General features: G+C 41.5%; 3 protein-coding genes and 1 long non-coding RNA gene across 5 annotated transcripts; 2 read left to right on the top strand and 2 right to left on the bottom strand.

Moving 5' to 3' along the window:
• Positions 1-546: 546 nt before the first annotated feature.
• LOC135648974 (uncharacterized) lies at positions 547-2,369 on the bottom strand. Its single transcript, XM_065167022.1, has 3 exons — positions 1,261-2,369; positions 886-1,177; positions 547-805 (listed from the first exon to the last, which is right to left on the bottom strand). The coding sequence occupies exons 1-3, from the start codon at positions 2,119-2,121 to the stop codon at positions 669-671; spliced, it is 1,290 nt and encodes a 429-aa protein (XP_065023094.1). The 5' UTR covers positions 2,122-2,369; the 3' UTR covers positions 547-668.
• Positions 2,370-11,108: 8,739 nt separating this feature from the next.
• LOC135650148 (F-box protein GID2-like) lies at positions 11,109-11,747 on the top strand. Its single transcript, XM_065169324.1, has one exon. It carries the CDS (start codon positions 11,167-11,169, stop codon positions 11,656-11,658), a length of 492 nt encoding a protein of 163 aa, XP_065025396.1. The 5' UTR covers positions 11,109-11,166; the 3' UTR covers positions 11,659-11,747.
• A 5,481-nt stretch (positions 11,748-17,228) lies between these two features.
• LOC108953750 (uncharacterized) lies at positions 17,229-21,274 on the top strand. 2 transcript variants are annotated; one of them, XR_001979652.2, is made up of 3 exons: positions 17,229-17,405; positions 19,928-20,051; positions 20,649-21,274. It is a non-coding gene; the product is annotated as an uncharacterized LOC108953750 (long non-coding RNA). The 2 variants fall into 2 exon arrangements; XR_001979651.2 differs by having other exon boundaries at positions 17,229-17,537.
• A 360-nt stretch (positions 21,275-21,634) lies between these two features.
• LOC135648429 (transcription factor MYB77-like) lies at positions 21,635-23,010 on the bottom strand. The gene has a single exon (XM_065166124.1). The coding sequence runs from the start codon at positions 22,843-22,845 to the stop codon at positions 21,829-21,831; it is 1,017 nt and encodes a 338-aa protein (XP_065022196.1). The 5' UTR covers positions 22,846-23,010; the 3' UTR covers positions 21,635-21,828.
• Positions 23,011-24,081: the final 1,071 nt, after the last annotated feature.

The following is a 24,081-nucleotide window of genomic DNA, read 5'->3' as shown; positions in this document are numbered from 1 at the left end:
ATCTACTCTTTTCGAGTACCCAGAAAGTTACCTGGCTCATGATACAGCCATGGAATGTGGGCCCGGAGGTTTCGCGGTCTCCGAAGCGTACGTTGTCAAATAATGAAAAGGCTACGAGTGCAGTTCGGACATCCGTCCCCAACACGGAATTCACAACTAGGCCACGTCATCCAACTTATGTGGGGCCTCACACAAGGATTGTGAGAGGTGAGCCGGTCGGCGAAAGTAATTGGGGACGGAATCCTCGCCCACCGTGAGAAGGGAACGTCCCATCCTTTAATCATTACCGTCCATTGTGGTGTACGTTGAATTCGAGTGGTACATTGAAATCGGGTCGAACCTGAAGTTGGGTTTGGTTCAAACTGGGGTTTGAGTCGAATATGTTGCGATTGATTGATGATTGACTTGATTAATTAGCACTAAATATAGTTATTATTGATTTAGAGGAGCAAATATGTACGCGAGTATTAAATATTTACTTAACCTTCAGAAAATTTATTGGATTCCAAGATCTTGCTATCGAGGTTTAATGTACAACTGCAGGAGTTAAACCGATAAATCCTTTTATAGATGAAGACTTACATGGTAAATCCTTAATTAAAAGTACACACCTTCGCATGCAGCAACCCATGAACGACTGCACTCGACAAACGAAGAGAGGCAAAGGCTCAAGAGATCCCTATCGTCTTCCCCAGGAGCCACAAGAACAGGACCACTTCCAGCATGAAGATGGTGTGCAGCCATGCGCGGTCCAATGTGAAGCCAAAGATGGTGATGCCTGCCCTGTTGTTTTCCAAGTACGTCACTGCAATCGAAGAGGAAGGAGTGAAGTACGCTTATGGTGTACGGTTCTTTGTTGGAGGAGGAGGATTCATGGCGGCTTACCCAGTGCCTGTCTCTTTTGGAAGGTGATGGTACGGACATGGGGACGCAGGACGTTGGTGCCCTCCAGATCGTCTTCTTCGCTGCTTTCTTCCTCGTAAGAGGAGTCGGCTGCACCCTCGCCCACGGCAAAAGCGACCTCATGGCTTGTCTCGGGCTCTACGGTGAAGGAATCGATCGTGGCGCAGACATGCCACTTCGTCGCATGGCTCGTAAGAGCTTGGGCTTTGTGCGTGATCTTGGCGGCGCTGCGCAGGCAGACGAATAGTCCGGTGACGAGCACGACAGAGCACAGCTGCGAAAACCAAAATCTCGATTCAGTCGACCGTGTAGGATTAATCTGGCTTTCGAGCTAATGAAGGGCGGTTTCCAGCTTACGGCGAGCTCTCCGGTGTTAAAGAGGTTGTCGTCGGAATGCGGTCGGAGGGTGACCAGCGTCGCGGCGAACTGGCTCGCAGTGACCAGTATCATCCCGAGCAAGATGAACGACCGGAACCGGTGGCTGATGACTTTGAGCTGCCGCCTCACCCGGAGATGCTCCTTGAGCACCACCTCCACGTCCGACTCCTCCTGGAACACCGCCGCGAAGTCCTGCAGCCGGAGGATGTGCAGGTGGCATATCAGGCGGAACAGCACGCAGACGAGGAAGAAGTTGGCGGTCCGGTAGATCCACGAGGCCAGCTCAAGGGCGCAGGCGACGCAGCCGCTGACCGTTTGGTTGCCGACAAAAGGGACCCGCCCCGCGCCGACCGCGTACCAGGAGAGCTTGTAGGCGACCTCTGCAGCGAAGCAGGGGGCGACGAAGCAGGCGAGGAGGCGGGAGGAGCGGCGGAGCTGAGCGGCGTAGGCGAGGCGGACACGGCCGGATTCCGCGGGGAGTTTGTTGAGGAAGAGGAAGCGGCGGAGACCGTAGCGGCGGGTGAGTTCGGAGAGGGTGAAGAAAGAGAGAGCGGCGGCGGAGGTGAGGGAGACCTGCGCGACGAGGTCGTACGGGCGGCGCTCGGGACTGTAGGAGAGCGCGAAGTGGGACAGGGCCGGCACGGCAACGGCGAGGAGGAGAAACACGGACCACGAGACGGCGGCGCGGCAGCGGTCCGACTGGTCCAGGCACATCCAACGGAGGAACGTCCGGAGACCGCGGAGTTCGACGTCTTCGTCTTCGGGTTCCTCGCACAGTGGCAACGACTTCGCCGACTGGAGTAAAAACGCGGAATCTCCACCGCCACCACCTCTCGGCATCCTCAGCTGCTTGCTTTGAGAGAGCTGCGTGTGGGTTGTGCTTGGAACGGGAGCGATGGCTTTGTAAGGGCGAAGAGATTATGGCTTATAACGGGGAAGACATGAACGGATGGAGAAGTTTAAGGAAAGAGACGAAATGTCAACAGTGACCGCTGGAGAGGCGCGAGAGGTCGCTTTTGACGTTTCGAAGCGCGAGGGAAAGGGAAGGGATAGGGGGAAGACGAAGGCGAAGAAAGCCATGGAACGGAGGGGAAGACCACCATTCATTTGTCTCACCAGGGAGGGAGCTCAGTCACAACATACGATTAAAGTGACGACTTGGTTTCCGACAGACGAGCCCCCATGAAGCCTACCAGCCCGACCCCACTCGGTCCTCGTCGCGATTCTCACGACTTTGGCCACGATTAATGTGTCGAGATTGCCGGACTAAGTATATAAGATTGGGAGGGATCCAAAATCTACTCATAAAACCTTATAAGAAGTACAACAATGAGCATGAGGAAAATGAAAATATTTCAAGAGATAGTCCGGTGGTTTTGCTGACTTAAGGATTTATATATTTATATTGCATATTTAACATCTAAATAATTAGTCTCGAGTGCATCTGACTTTACTTATCAACAAACAACTTTGGTTGACATTGTTGTTAAAATAGGAGTAATGGCGCATTGAATTGTAGTTTCAATGAGTCATATCAAACAGAAGAGGGAAGCACGAAGCTAAATTTATGAGTCAACAGGTTCTAATAGTAATATAGCTGTCTTATATATATATATATATAACATCTAATGGCTTGCCTTTTGGAGTTAATAGAAGGTAGGTTTTCCATAGAAAAAGAAAGAAAAGGGAAGAAGATAGTGGACAGCAACGCATGACAAGCCGAAGAACTGAATCCTCGGCCCATGACTTGCATCCTTATTTGGAATGCATGCATCGACATAAGGATAAACTTACTTAGACCCTGCACCACGCCAAAGTCAACTTGAACATAACATATATACAGTCATTGAAATGCTTTAAGTGTTATGAATTAATAGGATAACACACACACACACACACACATATATATATATATATATATATATATATATATATATATATATATATATATATATATATATATATATATATATATATATATATATATAAGTATTTTGACGTTAGAAAGATTTATAGGAACATCAAAGTAGGTTTCAACACTTATGGCTACGGGGGTACTGTTTGATAATCTCTGGAGTTCTTGATAGCTACTCTAATTTGATGTTTCCTAAAACTGTAATAGTTGATACTTCTCTGATGATTAAGTTATAACGATAAGTTTAAGGACTGTAACAAGTCATCAAACCTTGATAATCAATTTAGGGGAAGTCGAGTTGAGAGAAGCGATCGAGGCTATTATCAATCTAGAGATAGTCAGGTCGGAAGAGATAGAGGTGAAAACTAAAAAAATTATTAGGGAGACAATAAATCTAACGAGAGAAGAGGCTCTTATTATAGCCAAAGAAAATCCTACCAAAACTTAAGAAGTGTTACGTGTCGTGCCCACCATATGAATTTTCTTTTTAATTTTTTTACTTTTGTTGTCACTAGTCTTCCTTGTTCAAGCTTAACATTAAATAAATATCAATGTTGACATGTAATCGGCTCCGGACCATGTTAAATATCTCTCCATTTCAATGAAAATATATATTTTTCAAAACTTGATTCTATATATGTGTTAAACATATAACTAGAGCCAAACCTTCCCTCATGGGAAGTATACTTCTGATATGAGTGATGTTCTAAGTATGAGAGATGTCTAATCCCCCAAGAGTTAAGAGTTTATATGTCTCTTGTTCAACTTCTTTGAAGACATGATAGAGTCCTTCCTAATAAAAAGCTAACTTTCCTTGAGAATGAGTAGAGTTGCTTATGTCTGCCTTTCATAGCACCAAAAACTCAATCAACAATCACTAGTTTTGAATCTTTTGTCTGTAGTATTTCACCATGACATGTTTGTTATCCAAGTTTCGCAAGTGCCTCATGACTTGTACTTTGTCAATTAAGTCGATGTTAGCGAGAGTCCTTGATTTGACATCACATTATTGTAATAATGTGTAATTGTTAGTTTAGGCTATTGCGATACTAACTTCAAGAGGAATGATAGGGCATAAATTTATTCTCAAATCATTAAAAAATTATCTAAATTAAAAGGGTTTAAGAATTGAAAAGTAAATATTTCTCTCGGCACATATTTGATGCAAACCTTCTTCTAGCATCAATATGTTAATCAAATATTGGTTATCTATACATCAAAGACTTAAATTTAACCTAAGTCTAAGTTCCAAACTCTTTGAGACTAAGGTTGAGGAGACAAGGGTTTTGACAAGTGGTTCTACAAGAACTATATTACGATAAAGGCGCCTTCGATGCCTAATATAGTAAGGATTTGAGAATGGATAGGGTTTAAGTTTGATCAAAGAACATTAACGTTACACTTGGAAGCCTTTTTATAACGAGCTTAGGTAATCGTTGGATTGAAAGAATTAGTTCACGAGATGGTTATCCATCGTGAAAACATGTGTCGAACCATCGAGCACTACGATATGCAATGAATGACTCATTCTGACATCAAAGGTCTCTTATTAACATGCCAGAATGAATAAACATATATATTAGTTGTGAGTAATTATAAAATCTACATAGCAATGTATCATAGAGTTTCCCACATATTTCTCTTCCTTGTATGTAAACAATGCTAAAAAGTATAAGTGTAAAGCAACATATCTTTAGGTTGGAATTGCAACATACAACCAATTCTAGAAAATTTGATTCAGTTAATTGATTTAGAATTATCTGTTCTTCATGAGGACTCAGGTGAAAAACCTGATTTCATATACTCTATGAAGTTGATGAACGAAATACTAATAAATAACAATTGAGATGCTTACCAATTACTAAAATTAATGGCAATGTTTGATGCTTTCTGGTCTAAGCTTGAAGAAACAAGAATACCTTTAAAGCATAGCTGGTATCATGTTGGACTTCAGGTTTAACTAGTTATTGGACCAATCTGCAAATGCACTCTATGTGGCAACAAAATGTCAAAATTAAGCTTCATAGTAAAATTAGAGCACCTTAATTTCTCTCAAGAAGATAATATTTTGTTATCACAATCAACATTTACTATATTGGACTTATGATAATGTATCAAACTCATTTAGCAAAAATTGAGAGTTCAAAACTTCATTTGACTTTACAAATCGCGGTAAGATCCGATCGAAACTCACCTTCACTATATATCATTTGGAAAAAAAAATAAAATTATTGCTTCACTTCTACAAAAATATATCTGTATCTCGGTGAACCATCAATCAATTGCATTAATCTAGGAAAAACTTGAAAATTAACAAGAGAACATGAATTATTTAAGAAAAATATAATATTTTGTAGCAATATAGCTGTAATGGCACTACATCAATTTTGTTACTATATTATCATATAATAAATCAAGATATTTTTTTTACAAAAACAAAGAGCATACAACATTAACTAGTAGGTAAAAGGTAAATCGTTGCAATAAAATCCAAAGAAAATAGAAGAACACGATTATCCCAATGATTTTAACAAGCTTCTCAAAGGGGGTATTTCTATTATCACTAGATGTAGATTTTTCTATTTTCTTCCTCCCAGTAGTCCAATTCCATACCATAAATGCTCCTATCATTGCCATCAACATTGCCACACCAATCAAAACTTTCAGTAGTTGCGCCATCGTCACCCTCACAAATGTCCATGCCATCAACCCTATCACAAACAATATCCTCCTCCATATATTCGACACCCTAAAGGCAAACCTCTCATTCCTTGACCATTATCATCGTCTCTTCATACACTTTATCCTTTTTCTTTCTCGTCGGACCTTAAGGGATGATTGTATGAGGTTAAAGGTGATGAATCCAATGGGTGATATATAAATGAGCAAGTTGGAGATCTTCCTAAACACATGGCTATAAGAAAAAAAAAAAAGATTATAATATATAACATTTATGTTATGATTAAAATCAAAATTATTATAAATTAAGGATAATGATGCATATTTGTCGATATCATAATTAGTAGAATGCATTGAATATCACAAAATACATTCAATGTCCTTAAGCATAGCACCATATATTTGTCATTATATCGTTAATATGATTCTGTTCCAAAAGATTTTAGATTCTCTTTTTTTTCTCATCCTATTTTCCATACAATTACTGTTATCAATAGAATATAAATCAATCAAAGAGGGAAGAGAAGAGATCAAATGTGATCTTTGATAACTATTTTGATTAGATCCCTAGGAGGTTCTAGAAAAAATAATTAAGAGAGTTCTTTCTGTCAAAGTTCTCATAATATTTCATAAGATAAATGGACTTTCTTTTTATTAATCATAACTTTAATCAAAATCTAATTAATTAAATCATATAATTTAATAAGGGCTAGATGAGGGGGCTAACCAAGCGAGTGGACTAGAGTGGAATTTGGACTTCGGTTGCGAGAGGATGTTGTTGAGTTTCACATGAGGAAATCGAACATCTTATTAAGCATCATAGAGTTGAGGAAGTCACTACTAGTGTTGGGTGGTACCTACTCCTTCAACTATTATAGTAGCCCCAATATGATGTCGAATAAATACCAAAAGTGAGGAGCTATAACACAAAAAAAGAATACGAGCAAAACAAAAGTTGTTTCATATACTCATTATAACTTCAAACTCTTTGCCTCTCATGGCACAACACCTGAAGTTTATATAATCCTTATAAATATAGAAATTTTAATATATTTAATATAAATATTTTCTCTCCAAAAGACTATTTTAATTTTCAAAAATCATAAGTTAATTTGGTTCAATCTCCTATAGAGCCTTTAATATACAATATCTTTTAATACAATGAACTTTTTTATGATGCCTCCAAAGGATGAATAAGTTATGACTCATATTGTCTTTCCTAAACTTTATTTTTAATTATTGAAATACTTTAAATTTTAATGACTTTGTAAGTATATTTGTTGTCTGCTTACTAAGTAGCTTAACTTCTTTAGTTTTGACGTACTCCCTTACTAAATATGTTTTGGTCTTCTAGGCTAAATTCTTGACAAAAGGTAATAAGTAACTTATTATCAATATAAACTTTGGTTGGATTTTTTTTCATTGTATATGAAACATCTAAATTGCATGAAAAACATAAAAGATTGTTGTACATATTTTGCTTCATAAGTTGATATATTATTTTTTCGAAGACCAAATAAATAGAACTTCATTTAGATAAAATCGGAAACTCGTTGTCCAATCACTATTATTGAATCCAATAAGATATTACTTCTTACATTAAGAATATAATATGTCATAGTCAATTATCATTTTAATATACCATAATGTCCTCTTAGCAACCTTTATAAATTTTCATAGATCTATTTATGAGATGCTTTATAAGGTAATAGTCAATTATGAGATGCTTTACAAATTTTCATAAATCTATTTATCAAAGTAATTACAAATAATATATCAAATTATGTCCTTTAACAATCAAGTGAGATTTCAAGTATCTTAAACAGTTGACTATATTTTTATAATAAATTAGATTAATTAGTTTATCTTCTCTTTTTTTAATCAACTTGCTGTCATATTTCACTAATATATCAATACGATTGACAACTTTCTATATAGATTTAGGATCTCCTTTACATAATTTATTTGTGAAATAAAAAAAATTATTCACTATCTTGTTTGACTTTGATGCCTAACAAATAAGTCACAAGGCCTAAGTCTATCATCTCGAACTTCAACTTCATTGGGTGTTTAAGTTTTTTAATCACGAAGGACTATTGCTAATAAAAATCAAATAATCTACATACAGACATATAAATAGAATATCTCCATCAAAATTATTTTTCATAGATTATATTTATACGAGTATTTTAAAAATTATTTTAAATAAAATATATTTTAATTTAAAAATTTCATGCTAGTGCAACTTGTTTAAACCCATAAAGAATCCTTTTTAACTTGTATACTTTATCTTCATATCTAATGATAAAACTAAGGATTGTTGAACATATATCAATAAGAAATATTGATTTAACATTAATTGATAAAATTCTTTATTTTACACAAGCTGCTAAAGAGGTGCAATTGATAAAATTCTTTGCAGTGAATTTTGTATTATATTATATTTTTCTATCTCTTCTTGTGTATATTTTTTATTTTAAATATTCACTTAAAATTGATCATCTTGTGATTTCCACCCTCTCATGAATCATTTTTATTAATAGCATTTATTATTTCCTCCTTCGTGACGTCATTTTTCTTTCTAGTTGATTGATTATAACATATGAGATAACTGCTTAAGTTATGTTGAACTGCATAGATTTGAAGTGTTTGTACAGATTTAGACCTTATCGAGAAACTTATGAGAATTGTAGCGTTGGAACTTTCAGCTAAGAGTTACAAAACATACACATAGATCATCAATAGATTGTTCTCTTTCATGTTGTTAGTTCCTAGAGATTGGATTTGAGCCGTGTCTTAAACAGTAGTCGATGTTTTCTGCTGGATTAGACTGCACATGAATCGGTTCTAACTTCTCACATAAACGACTTTGCCGTGGATGATAACTAATAATAAGATTATCGAATCCTGCTCTTAATTCTATTACAAATTAATCCTCTGAAACAGAGGCTGTAGCACTGTTACGAAGATTTCTGCAATAGACCTGCACACCTACGTATACATGAAACATCTACACGCACGTCATGCTCAACCATGCACTTGTAGAGAGAGAGAGAGAGAGAGAGAGAGAGAGTTGCTATTCAAAACTTACTTGCTTTTGGCGTATAATACAAGATAAGTATTCATAGAAGAGTTTCAGAATCATTCTTGAAGAATCAAACACAAGCGTATAATAGGAAGTGTTCTGCAACTCGAGCATAAACTCATCTCGTAATTGTCTCTTCCGTGAGGCAAAAGGTACTGAGAACAGAAGAAGAAGAAGAAGAAGAAAAAGCATGATGGCGATCAGTGCCCAGGACCACGCAGGCTTGGACCAGAGCGAGCTCTCGCCATTGTCAAAGCTGGAGATAGCGTGGAGTGGTGGCCATGATCAGGTATTACCCTTGAGCCTTCTGCCATGCACACACAGGAGAGGGCAACCAAGCATGTCATCAGAAACAAGAACACAAGGGCCATGGGACGCCGCACCCATCTCATCCTACCGACACTGCTATGTGGAGGGAATGATAGATACCTTATGAAGAGGTGATATCGAGGAAGATGCATCAGTGCCTAGTTTTATAGAGGATTACGGTCTGAATCAAACATGACTAGTTGACAAATTGGAGTTGTTGGTTTCTTGGCAGTTCGGATCTCTCTGTGCTCGTTTGACATTGGTACTGATCTCTTCGGCATACTCTCCTTTTTCTTCTTCTCTTGCATCATGGAAACTATACTTCCTGTTTGCAGACCACAAACCTACCACCATTGTTGACCTTCCCATCTCCTCACAATACTTGTCCTCATCACATTTATCTACCGGTTTCTGAATGCATTCGTCAACTGCTGCACCGGCACAGTTGTTTCTTTCTGCTACCAAACACTGTCAAAGATCATGAATTGTTCTACATGTCCTTTGCAAGTCAAGATAAGCCTGCAACTCTTTCTTCGTCATACGAACCTGAGAGCACAAGGCAGAGATTTTATAGTACATCATCTGTATTCCAACCCTGCTGGGGACCAGCAAAAGTTGAAAGCTGTGGCTTCCTGAAAAGCTCATATGAACTGATTGACTTATATGCAGGGGTTTGACGTGGAAGGAAGAGTGAAGAGTGCTGACTTCCATGGCACGTATGAACTGAGAATGTCATTGTGATGCAAATATTAAATTATATCAAAGAAGTCGTAATAAAAAATTGGGTAAATTTCATGAAAAAACCCCTCCTTTTTAGACTTTTGCCGGAAGGTGTCCCTGGTTTTCAATTTTTCGTTTAGTACCCTCTATTTCTTGTGAAACCTGTAATGCCCCTCGCTACTACTCGCCTTCGTCACAAGGCCCTACCATCTCCATGTAGTCGCTTCTATCTTATCGTGGCTACCTTCTTCCTCTTCCTTATCTTCGACGTGTACCACTTCAATCCCATCATCGTTCGTGCCCACTGTAGTCGAACTCCTCATCCAACTCTTTCTGCTCAACTGTCTTCGCCTATAGTACCCTCAAGCATAAGTGCATCATTCGGTCACGAGCATAATCGGTAACTCCATGTCTTATCTCGAAGCTCCATTATCATATATAATCTCATATTCTTCTATATTCACACGTAGCGGGATAAAGACAATCACGACCGAGTCGAATTGATAAAATCTTAAGATACGAATGATAAGAATTGATAAGAATATGATGGAAGTGGTGGGTGACAACCATGAGGAACATTTAATATTAAAAAAAATAAAGATAAAATAAAAAATAAATATAAGATAGTATCCGAGAAAAGCTAAAAAAAAGAAAATCGTAAAAAAAAAATCAATCCATATTAAATGGAAGAACCCACTAAGAGAGGAATCAGAGGATCATATTTTTCTTGTCTTCTTCTCCAACGCTTTGTCTTCATCGTGGATGCCATGAATTGCACCAACTACTGGCAGACAACACGGCACGCCTTCACGTGCATCCCATCAGCCCATTAACTCTCGGAAACCGAATATTAAGATTACACATTTGTCCCTATCTAAATCATGCCTCTGCACAGTCATATATTGTTGGTAATTGAGCAACTTATAAGCATTTTTCATTATAATATATATATTTTTAATGACTGGCAGCTGTAGATTTGACTTCGCGAGAAATTGTAGTGCACAGTAACTTCTTTTTATCATTATAATAAAAAAAGGTATTTTAAGATTTGATAGGGGTTGTTAAGTAATTATAACTATTTTGTTTCAATATTATATAATATATTATCGACTCTCGGAGCGTAATGGAGAGCGAGTTCGCACTTTGAGGCTTTTCTACAAGCAGCGGAGGAGCGGCGATGAAGAGGCGTTCGATCGACGGAAAGGAGGAGAAGAAGAACAAGAGGCCGAGATCCGCCGAGGTGGCGGCTCCGGAGGAGGCGGTGTCCGCGGCGGAGCTCGGGGAGGACCTGCTGCTCGAGGTGCTGAAAAGGGCGGACGCGCGGACGCTGGGGAGGGCGGCGTGCGTGAGCCGAGGGTGGCGGAGGCTGGCGGAGGACGAGCGCCTCTGGGAGGCGGTGTGCACCCGAGACTGGGTCAAGGTCCCGTGCGGCAAGCAGCAGCTCCGCGCGGTGGTGCTCGCCCTAGGCGGATTCCGCCGCCTCCACTCCCTCTACATCCTCCCGTTCCTCGCCCCCTCGGCCGCCCTTCCCTCGCCCATGACGGGGCGGCCTCACCCCCAGCAACGGTGGGGCAAGGACGAGGTGCAGCTCTCGCTCTCCCTCCTCTCCATCGGCTTCTTCGAGAAGATGATCCCTAACAACAACCGCGGCGGCCGCGGCGGCGCGTGACCTCCGGAAAATTAGCCCCCTTAAAGATCTAATTTTTATCTTCCTTAGCTGTTGTTGTGGCCGTAAAAATCCAAAATTTATCTTCCTCAGCTGTTGTTGTGCGACACACTTGATCCTTTTAAGCTTTCCTCTCTCTGCTCATTTTCCTTGGCACGATATCTGCAGTCGAAAGAGTTGCAGGAATTGGGAATTACAGAGGGGAGGAAGAGGACAAGAGAAAGGCTGAGGACCGTCGGTGGATGGTGGAATGCCACCTTTTTTTCTTCGTTCTTTCTATTGGAGTTGTGGACGACAGAGGGATGCGATGGGATTTGCCGCAGCAATGTTGGAAGATAGTGGTCTGTTTTGGCTCCTTGGAAGTAGCTTTGTGTAACCATGCGTGTGTTGATTGGGACATTTGTCTTCGACTCCGCACAAAGTTTGGTTTGTCTGGACAGCGAGAACTGTGACGGAGATGGAAGAAGGTATCAACTCACAGCAACGACTCGGGTAACGACTCGAGGCCTCGAAAGCCAGTGGGCGTGGTTTGAGCCTTCGTTTCGTACATCGAATCGTTAGCCGAATCGCGACGCTGAGGCATCGACGCTGGCGTCGTTTGACCTCAAGCATGCCTGTGGGTGCACGCAATCTAGTCTCGCGACCGGACCTGAGTCGGGTCAAATCGAGCAGGCCGATGCCCGATCAAACTCTGACGATCCGATCTCCTCGCACGAATCACATCGCCCATCAATCATTCATATACGACCAACATCCCCATGTCATCTTCCTCTCAAACAAAGCGTTCCGCATCAGCCGGTCATATACATTGGTCAACGCTTCGACCTTGATCTCATAGAACAAAGCTTAAAGCTCATGTAGCGTTCAACACCAAGATTACTACATTCTCTTCACCTTTTGGATTGAACTTTTGATTTCATGCTTCTAAGATTCAATTCTCGTGCAATAACCTCGAGGTTTCCTTGGTCGGAACTTTGCAAAGTTGGAATGGTGGACTTAACTCTTCTGGTCAACCTAAAACCCCTCACTTGAAGGTATATAAACCAACACAGAAGGAGACGCCGATAATAACACCCTGCTAACGACACATTAACCATGGCCACAAATAAGAGGTTTTTAACTTTGCTTTTATCATATTGGTGATCGATTTCGTGTTTCTCGTTGAAATTAAGACCTTTGAAACTCTCAAAAGAATGAGATGGCAACGGGTCAACAGATCGATCAATAATGTATTGCTTGACGAATCAAGATGGGATGTCGGAGTTGAGGAGGTAGTTTATCCTATTGGTACTCTAATATACAGTTTCGTTTGCCCACCGATGCTTCTTTTTAGCTTGAGGCCTTCTTAGTAGCCACGTAACCTCTTCGACGAACTTCGAGTTACACATCTTCACCGTGTCCAACTCCTCAGTGAGCTTTGAGCTACTTGTCTTCGTATCCAGCTCTCGGGTGAGCTGTAGAAGCTCATCTTTCATCACGCAATTATGGCCTTGGACTTCCTTCAACTGCTTGACGAGGCCAGCTAGGCATTGCTCAATGTCATCCAGTTGATGCATTAGTTTGACCATTCAAGCCTCCGCCTCGATGACAACAGTGGAGGCTCCCCCTTTCTCCCCCTTTCTTTAGCTCCTCGATCTTAGCTCGAAGGTTGAAAATCACGGTGGACTACTAGTGAATGACAACGTAAAATAAATAAGTCATTGAAGCAAAATCGAGGGAGATGGTAGCAGCCTAACTTACCATCACTTCATTTCGATAGCATGTGTCGATCAGGACCTTCGAGGGGGAGCAGTAGAGCTGCTTTGTCATCCCCAGGCACAAGGACCTATGGTAATATTGCTCCACAGCTAGGCCTTTATCCCACACCTTTTGCATATCCCTTATATCTTCCCACCGGGGCTACAACGATCTCTGAGGTTGGATCCGACAGGTCAACCATTTACAAGACCATGAAGGGCAGGGGCTTCCCCCTGCACAAGTCCAGCATTAATCTCAGCATGCTCCACCATTTTCTCGAGCTCGACCTAGAACTCTGGCTTCTTGGAGGCGCTAGTGTTGCAGTCGGGGAAGGCTCTATTTCTCAAGTTAGCTCTTCGGGCATGTCGCCCCTTTGGGGGCATGGGATCCTCTTTGCTATGGCATTGTGCTTCTTCTTTGGTCGATCAATGCTATCATGATAGCCATACTAAGGGGGTTCAATGCCTCTATCGATGGCTCACAAGAGGCCGTTGGGACCGAACGGGGCTCTGCTACACCTAATAAAGAGCCAGGCTCCTTCCTTTTCAAGATGTGTAGATTTATGTCCGTAGAAGATCCAAATCACAAAGTTGAAGATTAAAAATAAATGTTAAGTAAAGTGATGAGAATTTTGAGTCATACTCAAAGGAGTCGGGCTGGTATTCACATTGATTAGCTACTCCTCATCCATCTTTTGGACTGTCTCAAAGGAAGAAAGTATATTCCTTAGTTGAAGCATTTGATTTACCTTCTCGTCTAATAGGAAAGGAGGGGTGTTATCAATGTAATGTGCCAACCAGGTGAGGTTGAACCCCCAATCTTAACTTGAACTCACAGAGAAGAAGTGCTCCTTCTAACTCTTATTATTAGAAGGGGCACCGTTGACCTTAAAGACCCCCTGAGCGGCTATGCAGTAGCCACTTCTCCCATTGCATAATAAAAAAATAAGTGACAAAGAAGGTGTAGGTCGAAGTAATATCGACATGCCGATATTCCCCGATGAATACTATCAAGTAGCGCTATGAGTTGAGCGCCATTTAGAAAGATGATATTTCCCACCATTGAAAGCATAACACTATTAATGGGTGAAAAAGAAGACAAAAGCCCGCCTCAAAGGTGTCACGAGATAAGCAGAAAGACTGGGTCGAGGAACTTATAGGTCGAACTCGGCCAAGATAAGATACTTAATTCAAAGGTAATCTAAGAGAGATGCGCTCACCACTGAATTATAATCATAAGAACTCCTCATATAATCTTAAGTCCCAAAGAATCCTCGGGATCACGAGAGAAGCCCCTTCCGATGAAGAGGACCCAACCTCCTCCACTCTTTGATTGTCCGAAGATGGAGCACAAATCTCGACTGACTGGTGATTAGAGGATCGGGAAGAACTTATGAAAGAGGTGAGACATCCCGACTTGAGACAGAAGAGTAGAACTGACATCAGGATGAATGACTCAAAGATGGATCCACTATGTCGAGAACCGAGGCCAGGGGGAAGATACTCCTAATGAGGTCCTCGGGGTGAGGCTAAAAACTCTCGAGGCTTTGAAGACTATAGACTCGGAAGGCTCAGATAGAGGAATGAACCTCACCCTATGAAAAGAGAGGATTTAGAAGGAGGAGACCTATCTCTCTCTTATCAAGATCAAAATAAGTGTCTCGTCGGGGGTAAATCACAAGATGCCTACTATGGCAGGAAGGTTTGAGACCTACCATAATAGAGAGAGGACCTGAAATCTATCATGACAGAGCAAGACCTCAAAACCCACCATGACACTGAGATCAAAAATCCACCACAACGAAGAGAGGACTTGAAATCTATCACGATGGAGGAAAGATTTACAGCCCATCACGATAGGAAGATTTGAAATTCATCATGATAGAGAGAGGACTTGAAATTCGCTACAATAGAGAAAAAATTTGAAGCCCGCCATGGCGACACAGGGCCAAATGAGCCCGAGACTTATGAGTTGGGAAATAAACCTACCGCGATGAAGGTGCAGGACTAAATAAGCCCAAGGCATGAGTAGGTAAATCCGACCCATGCTAGAATAAACCAGCAACAGTGGAGGCATAGTGCCAAACGAGCCCGAGACATGTGAGTTAAAAAATCCGACCAATGCTAAGATAAACTCACCATGAAAGTGTATGGCCAAATGAGCCCTAGGTGTGTGAGTCGGAAAATCTGACTCATGCCAAGATAAACTCACCACGATAGAGATGCAAAGCCAAATGAACTGGGCATGTGAGTCAAAAAATTTGACTCACAATAGGATAAACCCATCATGGTGGTGTAGGGCCAAATGAGCTCAAGGCATGTAAGTTAGGAAATTTGACCCATGCAAGGATAAACCTACCATGGTGAAGGTGCAAGGCCAAATGCCCCTGAGATACATGAGTTGGGAAACCTGACCTGTGCTAAGGTAAATCCGTTACAACAGTGGCACTAGGTCAAATGCGCCCAAGATGTGTGAGTTAGAAAACTAGATGTGCTTAACAAGAAATTTGCTACGATAGAAGCGCAAGGCCAAGTACGCTTGTGAGTCAGGAAACCTAACCCGTATAAAGAGAAGTCCGCTATGGCATAGTCCCAATGCCAAATGTGCCTAAGACGAGTTTGTTGGAAAACTCGACCTGCATAAAAATAAATTTGCTACGACAAAGGCACAATGCTAAATGAGCTTGAGACGCATGAGTCGGGAAACTCGACTCACATAAGAGAAATCCACTATAGCGGTGGCGCAAGATTAAATATACCGGAGATGCATGAGTCGGGAAACTCAACTCGTGCTATGATAAATTTGCCACAGTAGAGGCACCATGGCAACTACGCTCAAGATGTGTGAGTCGATTAAACCTGACCAGCATAAAGAGATGTTCGTTACGGCGGAGGCCAAGCCAAATGCTTCAAAGATGCATGAGTCGGGAAACTCGACTAGTGTAACGAGAAATTCGTTATGATAAAGGTGCAAGGCCAAATGTGTCTAAGATGTATGAGTCGAAAAACCCAACCCATGTAAAGAAAATTCTGCTATGATAGAGGTGCAAGGCCAAATGTGCCCGGGACGCATGAGTCGGAAAACCCAACCCGCGTCAAGAGAAATCCACTATGGTAGAAACGTTGGCTCAACGTGCTTGAGATATGTGAATCGAGAAAACCCGACCTGTAATATGAGATCCCGAACACTCCCATTCCGCATAAATTAAATGACGCGCTTCAAACATCTTTTGTTAGAGTTTTGAAGCATGCCTTTACGAAGATAAATGATAGGGATTCTACCATCAACTAACACGTGGTTGGGACGCGAGATCCAAGTCACCCTCCATCCATCTACTAGATGAAGATTCAAAGCAGGAAAACATAAGTTTACTTCTCATTTATTATGACAAGGAAGACAATCACAAACTTTCTTCTCTTCCGTTACGACAAACAATCTCAAACAACATTCTCATCATTTAAGTTATAAAAACATATTTCGAACAAGGGGAAGCTCTACCTTTTTTTCAAACTATTCAAATCCATATTTTAAGATATCGAATTGCTAATTAAGTGTGTGTGAGAGATCAAGTCGAAAAACCTCTTCATACAAGTGAGATAGTCTAGACAATACTGTGCACATAGGTGCAAACCATATCGAACTGACCTAGACGTTAACGACCTTTTCTTTAATAATATATATATTTCATATTTTTATTTTTTACAAATTGAAAAAAAAGTCTATCCCTCCAAATATATATATATATATATATATATATATATATATATATATATATATATATATATATATATATATATATTTGAATATACAAATTTTCATTTTAAGCGGCGGGGGGAAAGGGGCTGTGAGGTGAAAAGAAGGAAGTGATGGGGAGTGCGATGACGGGAAGCGAGCGGCGAAGAGTAGACCACCATGAGGGAGACGGCGGAGGAGACGCGGCCACTGAACCCTGTGCCTTCGCCTAGGCCAACAACACCCTCCCCTATTACTGCCCTCGCATCAACGAAGCAAAGGTCTCCATCAGTCCTATACATTAGGGTTTCCGACCTCTTCCTTGTGTCATCTTCTCTTGCCTCCGTGGCGACCATGTGTGAGATTTGATTGTGCCATCGTTGTGGTCACCGATAGATGCTTTGCGATCAATGGTAACGATCTTGAATCGATGTGTCTCAACTTTTTCTTTCTTGGTGTGGCGTCGTGGCAAGAAATGGACTAATTCTGGTTCAACAATTGGTCATAGGAAACAGATATCTGCAATTGGATCTTTGAATCTTGGTTATAGAAAGCATGAATACGGAATTTGGTTTCTCATCATGTGGTTGATAGTGATTTATGGACGTAGTATACAGTTAGGATGACAGATCACTTTTTATCCAAGGCTGTAGTGTATTGAGCTTAGGTTGCAAGAATTACTATGAAGATGTTTTGTGTATGCATGACATGGACGCTGGTTTACTGAACTGAGTGAACTGAATTATAACACGAGTTATCTTCTGTGTTAGAAGTCAAATATATGTATGCAAACATATGTGTGATTCAAGTATGCTATCGAATAAAAGTGGAAGTGGTGTGCATATAAAAGATGTAGCCCTGTTTTCAGGTGAAAAAGAAAAAAACAAGGATGTAGCCCTGGAAATTTTTTTATGTGTACAAGCATTATTGACTTGAATTTTTTTGGGAGGCAAATCATCAATTTGAGGATCAGGAACTTCACAAATAAAGGGAAGCTAAAATCAGGGAATATAGTATGAGAACATTTACCAGATCCTATGTAGGATGAGAATTGTGGGGACATCTTAAGGAGAATAATGTGTTCACTTGTGTCCATCAGATAAAATGTGTGGAAGCATATATAACATTTATTCCTGCACTTGAATAGATACTAAGTTTTTGAGTGGAAGGTGTCATGTGTGCAGTTAGAAACTGGATACTGCATAATCTAGAATATAGCCCTTGTAAGGGGCTAATACTAATGTAGAAAGGAGATAAGTAAATGAACTAGACTGTCTTAATCTGCAGAAGCCCACTATAAGTAAGTCTTGAATTATGTAAGACATGTCTGTCTTGGTTAGATGCATTTTACTGTTGGTGAATGAATTCCCCTTCTGGATAATCTTGATATTTCTACTTCGGAGTTATATTTTATCTACTAGATTCCTAGTTTCCATTGAACTAATTGTGACATGATAGATGGCCTCCTATTTTAACTTACATCTTTGCTGCCATGGCTGTTATCTTTTCTTAATTGATTTTAGGATCTCTAATTTCTTTTTTCCTTTATATTTTTATGAGATTAAGGGCTACTTATGGTGCTTCTACTTCTCGTCTCTTCATTTATGGTTTAATATTGTTCATTAGTGCATAAAAATTAGCATCTTTTTCTTTGGCGCTATTGCCAAGAATAAAAATTTTGATGCATTCTCCTCTTTGGGGACAACATAAAAGATATTAAATTACTGAAGTTATGCACTAATGACAAGTATATCAAGCTTATTGTTTTTAGACTATTTTCCATGCTTTTGAAAGATCATCCATAAAAAATATTTTCTGGTTTCAATTGTTGTCCAAGTTCTATATTGTTTGCAGATAGTGGTTTTGTATTGTTATGAGAACTTACATGAGATTAATTCTGAACTTGAGTTCTGGAGAACATTATAGAATTTAGAAGTTTTTGGTTGAGTGAATATATGAAAAGAGAAGCAGCATTGATATATTTAGCTTATGAATTAGGGTGACGTCATAAATGATAACACATGTGATAATAATGTGAAGAAAGCTAGGTTTCTCAAATGTGCTCAGTCTTTGAGAAGCACTTATAGTGCATATTTAAAGCCACTGATGTTTAGCTAACTAATGATGCCTGTAGATGTAAATGATACATGATAAGCAGGGCCAAATTATTTGTTCACAGTATTAATTAATATTTTATCATGCACACTGACCAAAAAAAAAGAAAGAAATTGTTTTATCCACACCACGTGAGTAGGTTTGATGCACTTAGTCACTACTCGCTTTATTGCTAGAGCTGCATGTGTGAAGTTTCATTTATTTTACATATTTATTTATTTTTGTCTGAATTACTTAATGATGTCGGGGAAGAGGAAGCAACTCGCAAAATTCTTTAAGTATGACTTCCCTATCTTTTAAGACTTTGTTTCTTATTTGTTTATACTTATGATTTTGTAGTATGCTTGTTTATGTTCCATGTAAAAGGGACTTTTAATAGTTTTACTAATGCTTTTATACTTTATTTTTCCAATAATGTTATTTTATGCTTATTATGGTTTCCATTTTGCAGAAATAAGTTATTTCTATAGTGTTAGGCAAGTTTGGAGCATAGTATTCTTTGATATATTGTTCTGCATATTTCTGTGAGCATTAACACATGCAAATACATGCCATAACCTGGTGTTTTATATCACCATCTCGGAGACATGATTCTATGGTTTGGCATCGCTAGTTGCAGCCCGCGGTTTAAGAAATTAGTGAGGCCTAGGATTCACACATCTCTGTAATTATATATCTTACTTTTCAGGGGTGTTCAGAGCTTGCCTCTCTGATTGACAATGGGTTTTGGATAGTTTTCTGAGCAGTAGAGAAATATCGTCTCCGAATGAGTTTTCCATAGATGAGTCTTCATGGGTTCTCTTGCAGAGAAGGTACGATGCTGAAATATAGAAATCAATACTTCCTATTCCAATTCTATGGTGTTTTATGTTTCATCTTGAACTCAAATGATTTACCATAAATCCTTCTATGACCAGAGAGCTCTGGTCTTTGGACTAAGAGACATAATGCTTGAAATTAAAGTTGGCTGCTGATTGGAAATTCATGCATATATGGGACTTTTATTCCTCATCACTCTTCTTTAAGCGAACAAGTTAATTTTTTGTCGAGCAATCTGTTTGCCTGGCTTAGCATAATTGTTTTCTGCTTAAAAGGTTCCGATATTTCAAGTGTATTTGCCAGCCAACCCTTATTTGATGTAATGCAAACATAAGAAGGCTTTTACGTTATGTATATATTTGTACATGGTGACTCATTTCATGTCTGGATTTGGTTTCCTTTCGAAGGTGATGCCTATTGTCTTTTTTTGCTTTTAAGCTGTTCCTTGGTACTCTTTTTCCCTGATCAAGAGCAGGATATTTCTGTAGAAATATAAAAATTGGTAGAAATTTCATACTTTTCATGGTGTCTTAAGGTACTGCAGAAAAATCACACACCGTTTCTTCTTTTTACATATGATGGTTGCACAGGATTCGATGAAATCACAGAACGTTTCAAACAGAAGTTACAGCATTTATAGCTCGCACTCGAAAGCGAGCTGTCGGAGCTCTTATTTTCATCCGGCTCTTGTATGGTCCGGTTTGGCCAGCCCTTTATATGGTGAAGCAAGGTGTGTTTTCATCGTAGGGGAAGAGTAACTCATGTAAGCTCTCGAGATTTATAACTAAATTGAAGCTCAATTTGTTGTTAATTGTGCAAGTAAAATTGGTCATCTGACGTGACAAACTTAAAAAGTAATTATGTAGCAACTCTGTTGATAATGTCGTTTGACTTTTTTAGACTTCGGTGGCCTTAATAATGTGGGCGGCTCTGATGTGATGTTCTAATGACTTGTTATCAAATGCTAGTCTATTGCAGTGACAAGATGACTTGTGTCTTACGCAGTTTGTTTTGCTGTCAGTTTCCCAACGATTTGACATGCCCCCAAATTTCTCGTCAAAGTTCTTCCTTTGATTTCGTCAGCCGTTGAACCTAAAAGAAATGTCTTTTTCTAAGCAGGTCGTCAATTGTTATACATTTGTTGGCAGGTAGTAGTGCTGCAGTGTCTACCTGTTCCATCTGCTTCTGATTTGACGGTCGAACTGCGAAGACTAATCAAGACTCCACAGTGAGCAAACTCCAAACTCATGAGGTATACAAAGACATTTGTTGTTGTTCTCAATCAGTGTAATTTGTTATTGTTGCTATTAAGCCGTCTCTGTAACGCGACCCATCGAAAAATATCTTTCACTGTGGAAGATGGAAGAAACCGTTGGGCTAGTGTTTGCAACTGGTACATCCGTGGAGCCGCCGTTGTTTCGGGCTTCCGGGAGTCGTCGAAGGTAATCCTGTCTTGACAACTGCAGAGTACGATAAGAAACAGCTTACCCCCAAGTCTTAAATCACCACGGCACTCGTTCAATTGTCGCCGGCCACAGCAGTTCTTCCTGCTCTGCCGACCACATTAAACGAAACAGAAACAAAAGGCTCTTTTTTCTTATCTATTTCTTTTAACATGTCTTGTAGATCGCATCAGATTATTGGTTCGAAGAGACCGCGACGGATTTAGAACAAGAAAAAAGCAGGGAAGAAGGGAAAATAAACAAAAAATAAATTCGATGTCGCCGCCTTTCTTCTACGCTGTTCAGTGCTAAAGCGAGGACTGATAATCTAATCGATGTTCACGAGTCCAATCCGCTTGGGGGCGGCGTCGCAAATGGCCGCCTCAGGAGGTGGCTGGGTGCGCGTGATGCCGTGCTGCTCCAAACAGGACATGTAGCTCCTCACCTCACTGCGGACCATCTCTTGCATCACCGCCAACAACTCGGCGCTGAATTGAAACGGGCGATGCGGCGGCCGATCGTCGCCGGTCTTTGCATCAGGGCACTGGTGGATCTGGTTGGATGTGACTGTTCGGTCCGTTCCAGGGAGCGATAGGGTCAACGATGTCAAAGGATCGTCCTTGGCGTAGGAAGATGGTGACGCAGTACAGGAGACGCCGGTCGCCTCGATCTGAAGGTCATGTTCTTGGAAGGTGGCAGTGGAAGGAGAAGAGGAAGGGGGTACGGTGATGCCGGCGGTTCTGGGGATTGGACGGTAAATGCAAGACGCCTCCGCTGCCGGGTGGCCATGGTGGGTGGAGTCGCTCAAATCCGACCCTGTTGGGCTCCCAGGGCTCAGGCAAAGTTGCGCGCTAGCGGACGCTAGCACTGGCCCGACGCTGCTCGCCCTCTTCAGAGGCCGCGCCGCGGTCTCCTCGTCGCGGTCCAGCGCCAAGGCGGATCCCCCGGCGCCGTCGGCCGCGGCGGCAAAGGCGGTCGGGCTGCACTTCCGCTTGAGGGTGGAGTTCCAGTGGTTCTTGATGGCGTTGTCGGTGCGGCCCGAGAGGAGGCGGGCAATGGTTGCCCACTTGTTACCAAACCGGCGATGGGCGCGGATGATTGTCTCGTCCTCCTCCGGCGTGAAGGGGCGATGCTCCACCTGGGGCGAGAGCTGGTTGCACCACCGGAGGCGGCACGACTTGCCGGAACGCCCAGGGATGGACCGGCTGATCAAGGTCCAGTTCCTCGGGCCATGCCGCTCCACCAGCCGCCGCAGCGCCTCGTCTTCCTCGATGCTCCACGGCCCCTTGATCCGATCCATCCCCTTACTCCGCCCAACTACCGAAGTCCTCACCATCGACGACATCCTTCGATCGACGACCCCCAACTAGAGAAGAATAAAGATCACAAGCCCTAGCGATGGATCTGAGAGCAGAAGGTGCTCCGAATCGCCTCTTTTCTTGCGTTTAATTTAGGAGAGAGAGTTACCGAAGATGAAAGAGGAGGAATAGGGAAAGACGAAGAGAAATGAGAACAACCGGGGTTAGTTTATATAGGAGAGAGAGGGGAGGGGAGTTGGGAAGATACCGGGAGTAACCGGTTAGCGCGACCGGTTACAGGACGTTACTCGTACCCGACCGCCTCTCCGGTCTCCACCAGAAAGGCGGTTTGATTGAGTACAGCTGGATGATGAACACGCGTCGCCGTCTCTACCTCTCCTCTTTTCGCGCCTCTTTGCCATATAATAAATATCTTCCTCACAGCTGGTCCGTCCCAGGTTGATTGCTGGGGCCCATCGACTTCTCCAACCACAAGGCGAGTACGTGGGCGTACTACCGACCGGGTACGAAGAGAATTGCATTAATTGTTTTTTCTTTTCTTTCTCTAAATACTGATGCGCGCAAGTGAATCTTTTCCCACTCCAAACCGCAGGAATAACTCGCGTTTCCCCTTCTCGAATGGCCCTCTGACGCGGTCGCAGTACGGTGCGTCACGGAGGTATGGGGGGAGGCTGTTGGTTCCTTTTTGTTCCCTTCTGAAACGTCCAACTCCATTTAATTCGATTCGGCATGGTTTTGATCGACGAGGTTCGACCGCTCTGCGATGGTCGCATCCGGCGCCGCGGTGCCATCAGGTTGATGACATCTCGCTCTCAAAATCGCGCGAGAGTTTGTTGGCATGTCGACGGTATCCTCTCACCGATTGCTCGGTCAACGACTGGTTTCTAACATTCGTGGTATGTTGTTTTATATTTATTATATGCATTTAAGTGTGACGAGGAGCAGGACGGGAGTGGTAAGCAGTTGGGGAGAGAGCTCGGGTGTAGTGATGGAGGACGAGACGGAGTAACGTCTCGTCCTCTTCCTTTCTCTCTCCGTAACGTACCCTCCTGTCGCTCCCTTCCTCCAACCGCTAATGTCGGTATCGCTCCAACCGCCGGAAAAAAAACCCCACACCGACGACGCTTGGTTTGGTTTTTTTTTTTCTGGAAGGACTGTACTGCTACCGTCATCGCCGTAATCCACCTCCTGTTAATATCCACGTAAGCTTTTTTTACTTTTTTTTTCTTTCTTTTCTGAACGATTTTTCTGAAAATATTTTG

This window comes from Musa acuminata, chromosome BXJ3-9, assembly GCF_036884655.1.
Source record: "Musa acuminata AAA Group cultivar baxijiao chromosome BXJ3-9, Cavendish_Baxijiao_AAA, whole genome shotgun sequence".
In the NCBI taxonomy this organism is placed as follows: domain Eukaryota; kingdom Viridiplantae; phylum Streptophyta; class Magnoliopsida; order Zingiberales; family Musaceae; genus Musa; species Musa acuminata.
The sequence above is the reverse complement of the archived record's forward strand: the minus strand, read 5'-3'. Positions and strand labels throughout refer to the sequence as shown.

Bases quoted from the DNA above. Each gene is read 5' to 3' on its own strand.
- LOC135648974 (XM_065167022.1), bottom strand. From the start codon at position 2,121: ATGCCGAGAGGTGGTGGCGGTGGAGATTCCGCGTTTTTACTCCAGTCG. The intron at 1,178-1,260 runs GTAAGCTGGAAA...TGGTTTTCGCAG, and splicing joins TTAACACCGGAGAGCTCGCC to CTGTGCTCTGTCGTGCTCGT. The intron at 806-885 runs GTAAGCCGCCAT...CTTCGATTGCAG, and splicing joins CCAAAAGAGACAGGCACTGG to TGACGTACTTGGAAAACAAC.
- LOC135650148 (XM_065169324.1), top strand. From the start codon at position 11,167: ATGAAGAGGCGTTCGATCGACGGAAAGGAGGAGAAGAAGAACAAGAGG.
- LOC135648429 (XM_065166124.1), bottom strand. From the start codon at position 22,845: ATGTCGTCGATGGTGAGGACTTCGGTAGTTGGGCGGAGTAAGGGGATG.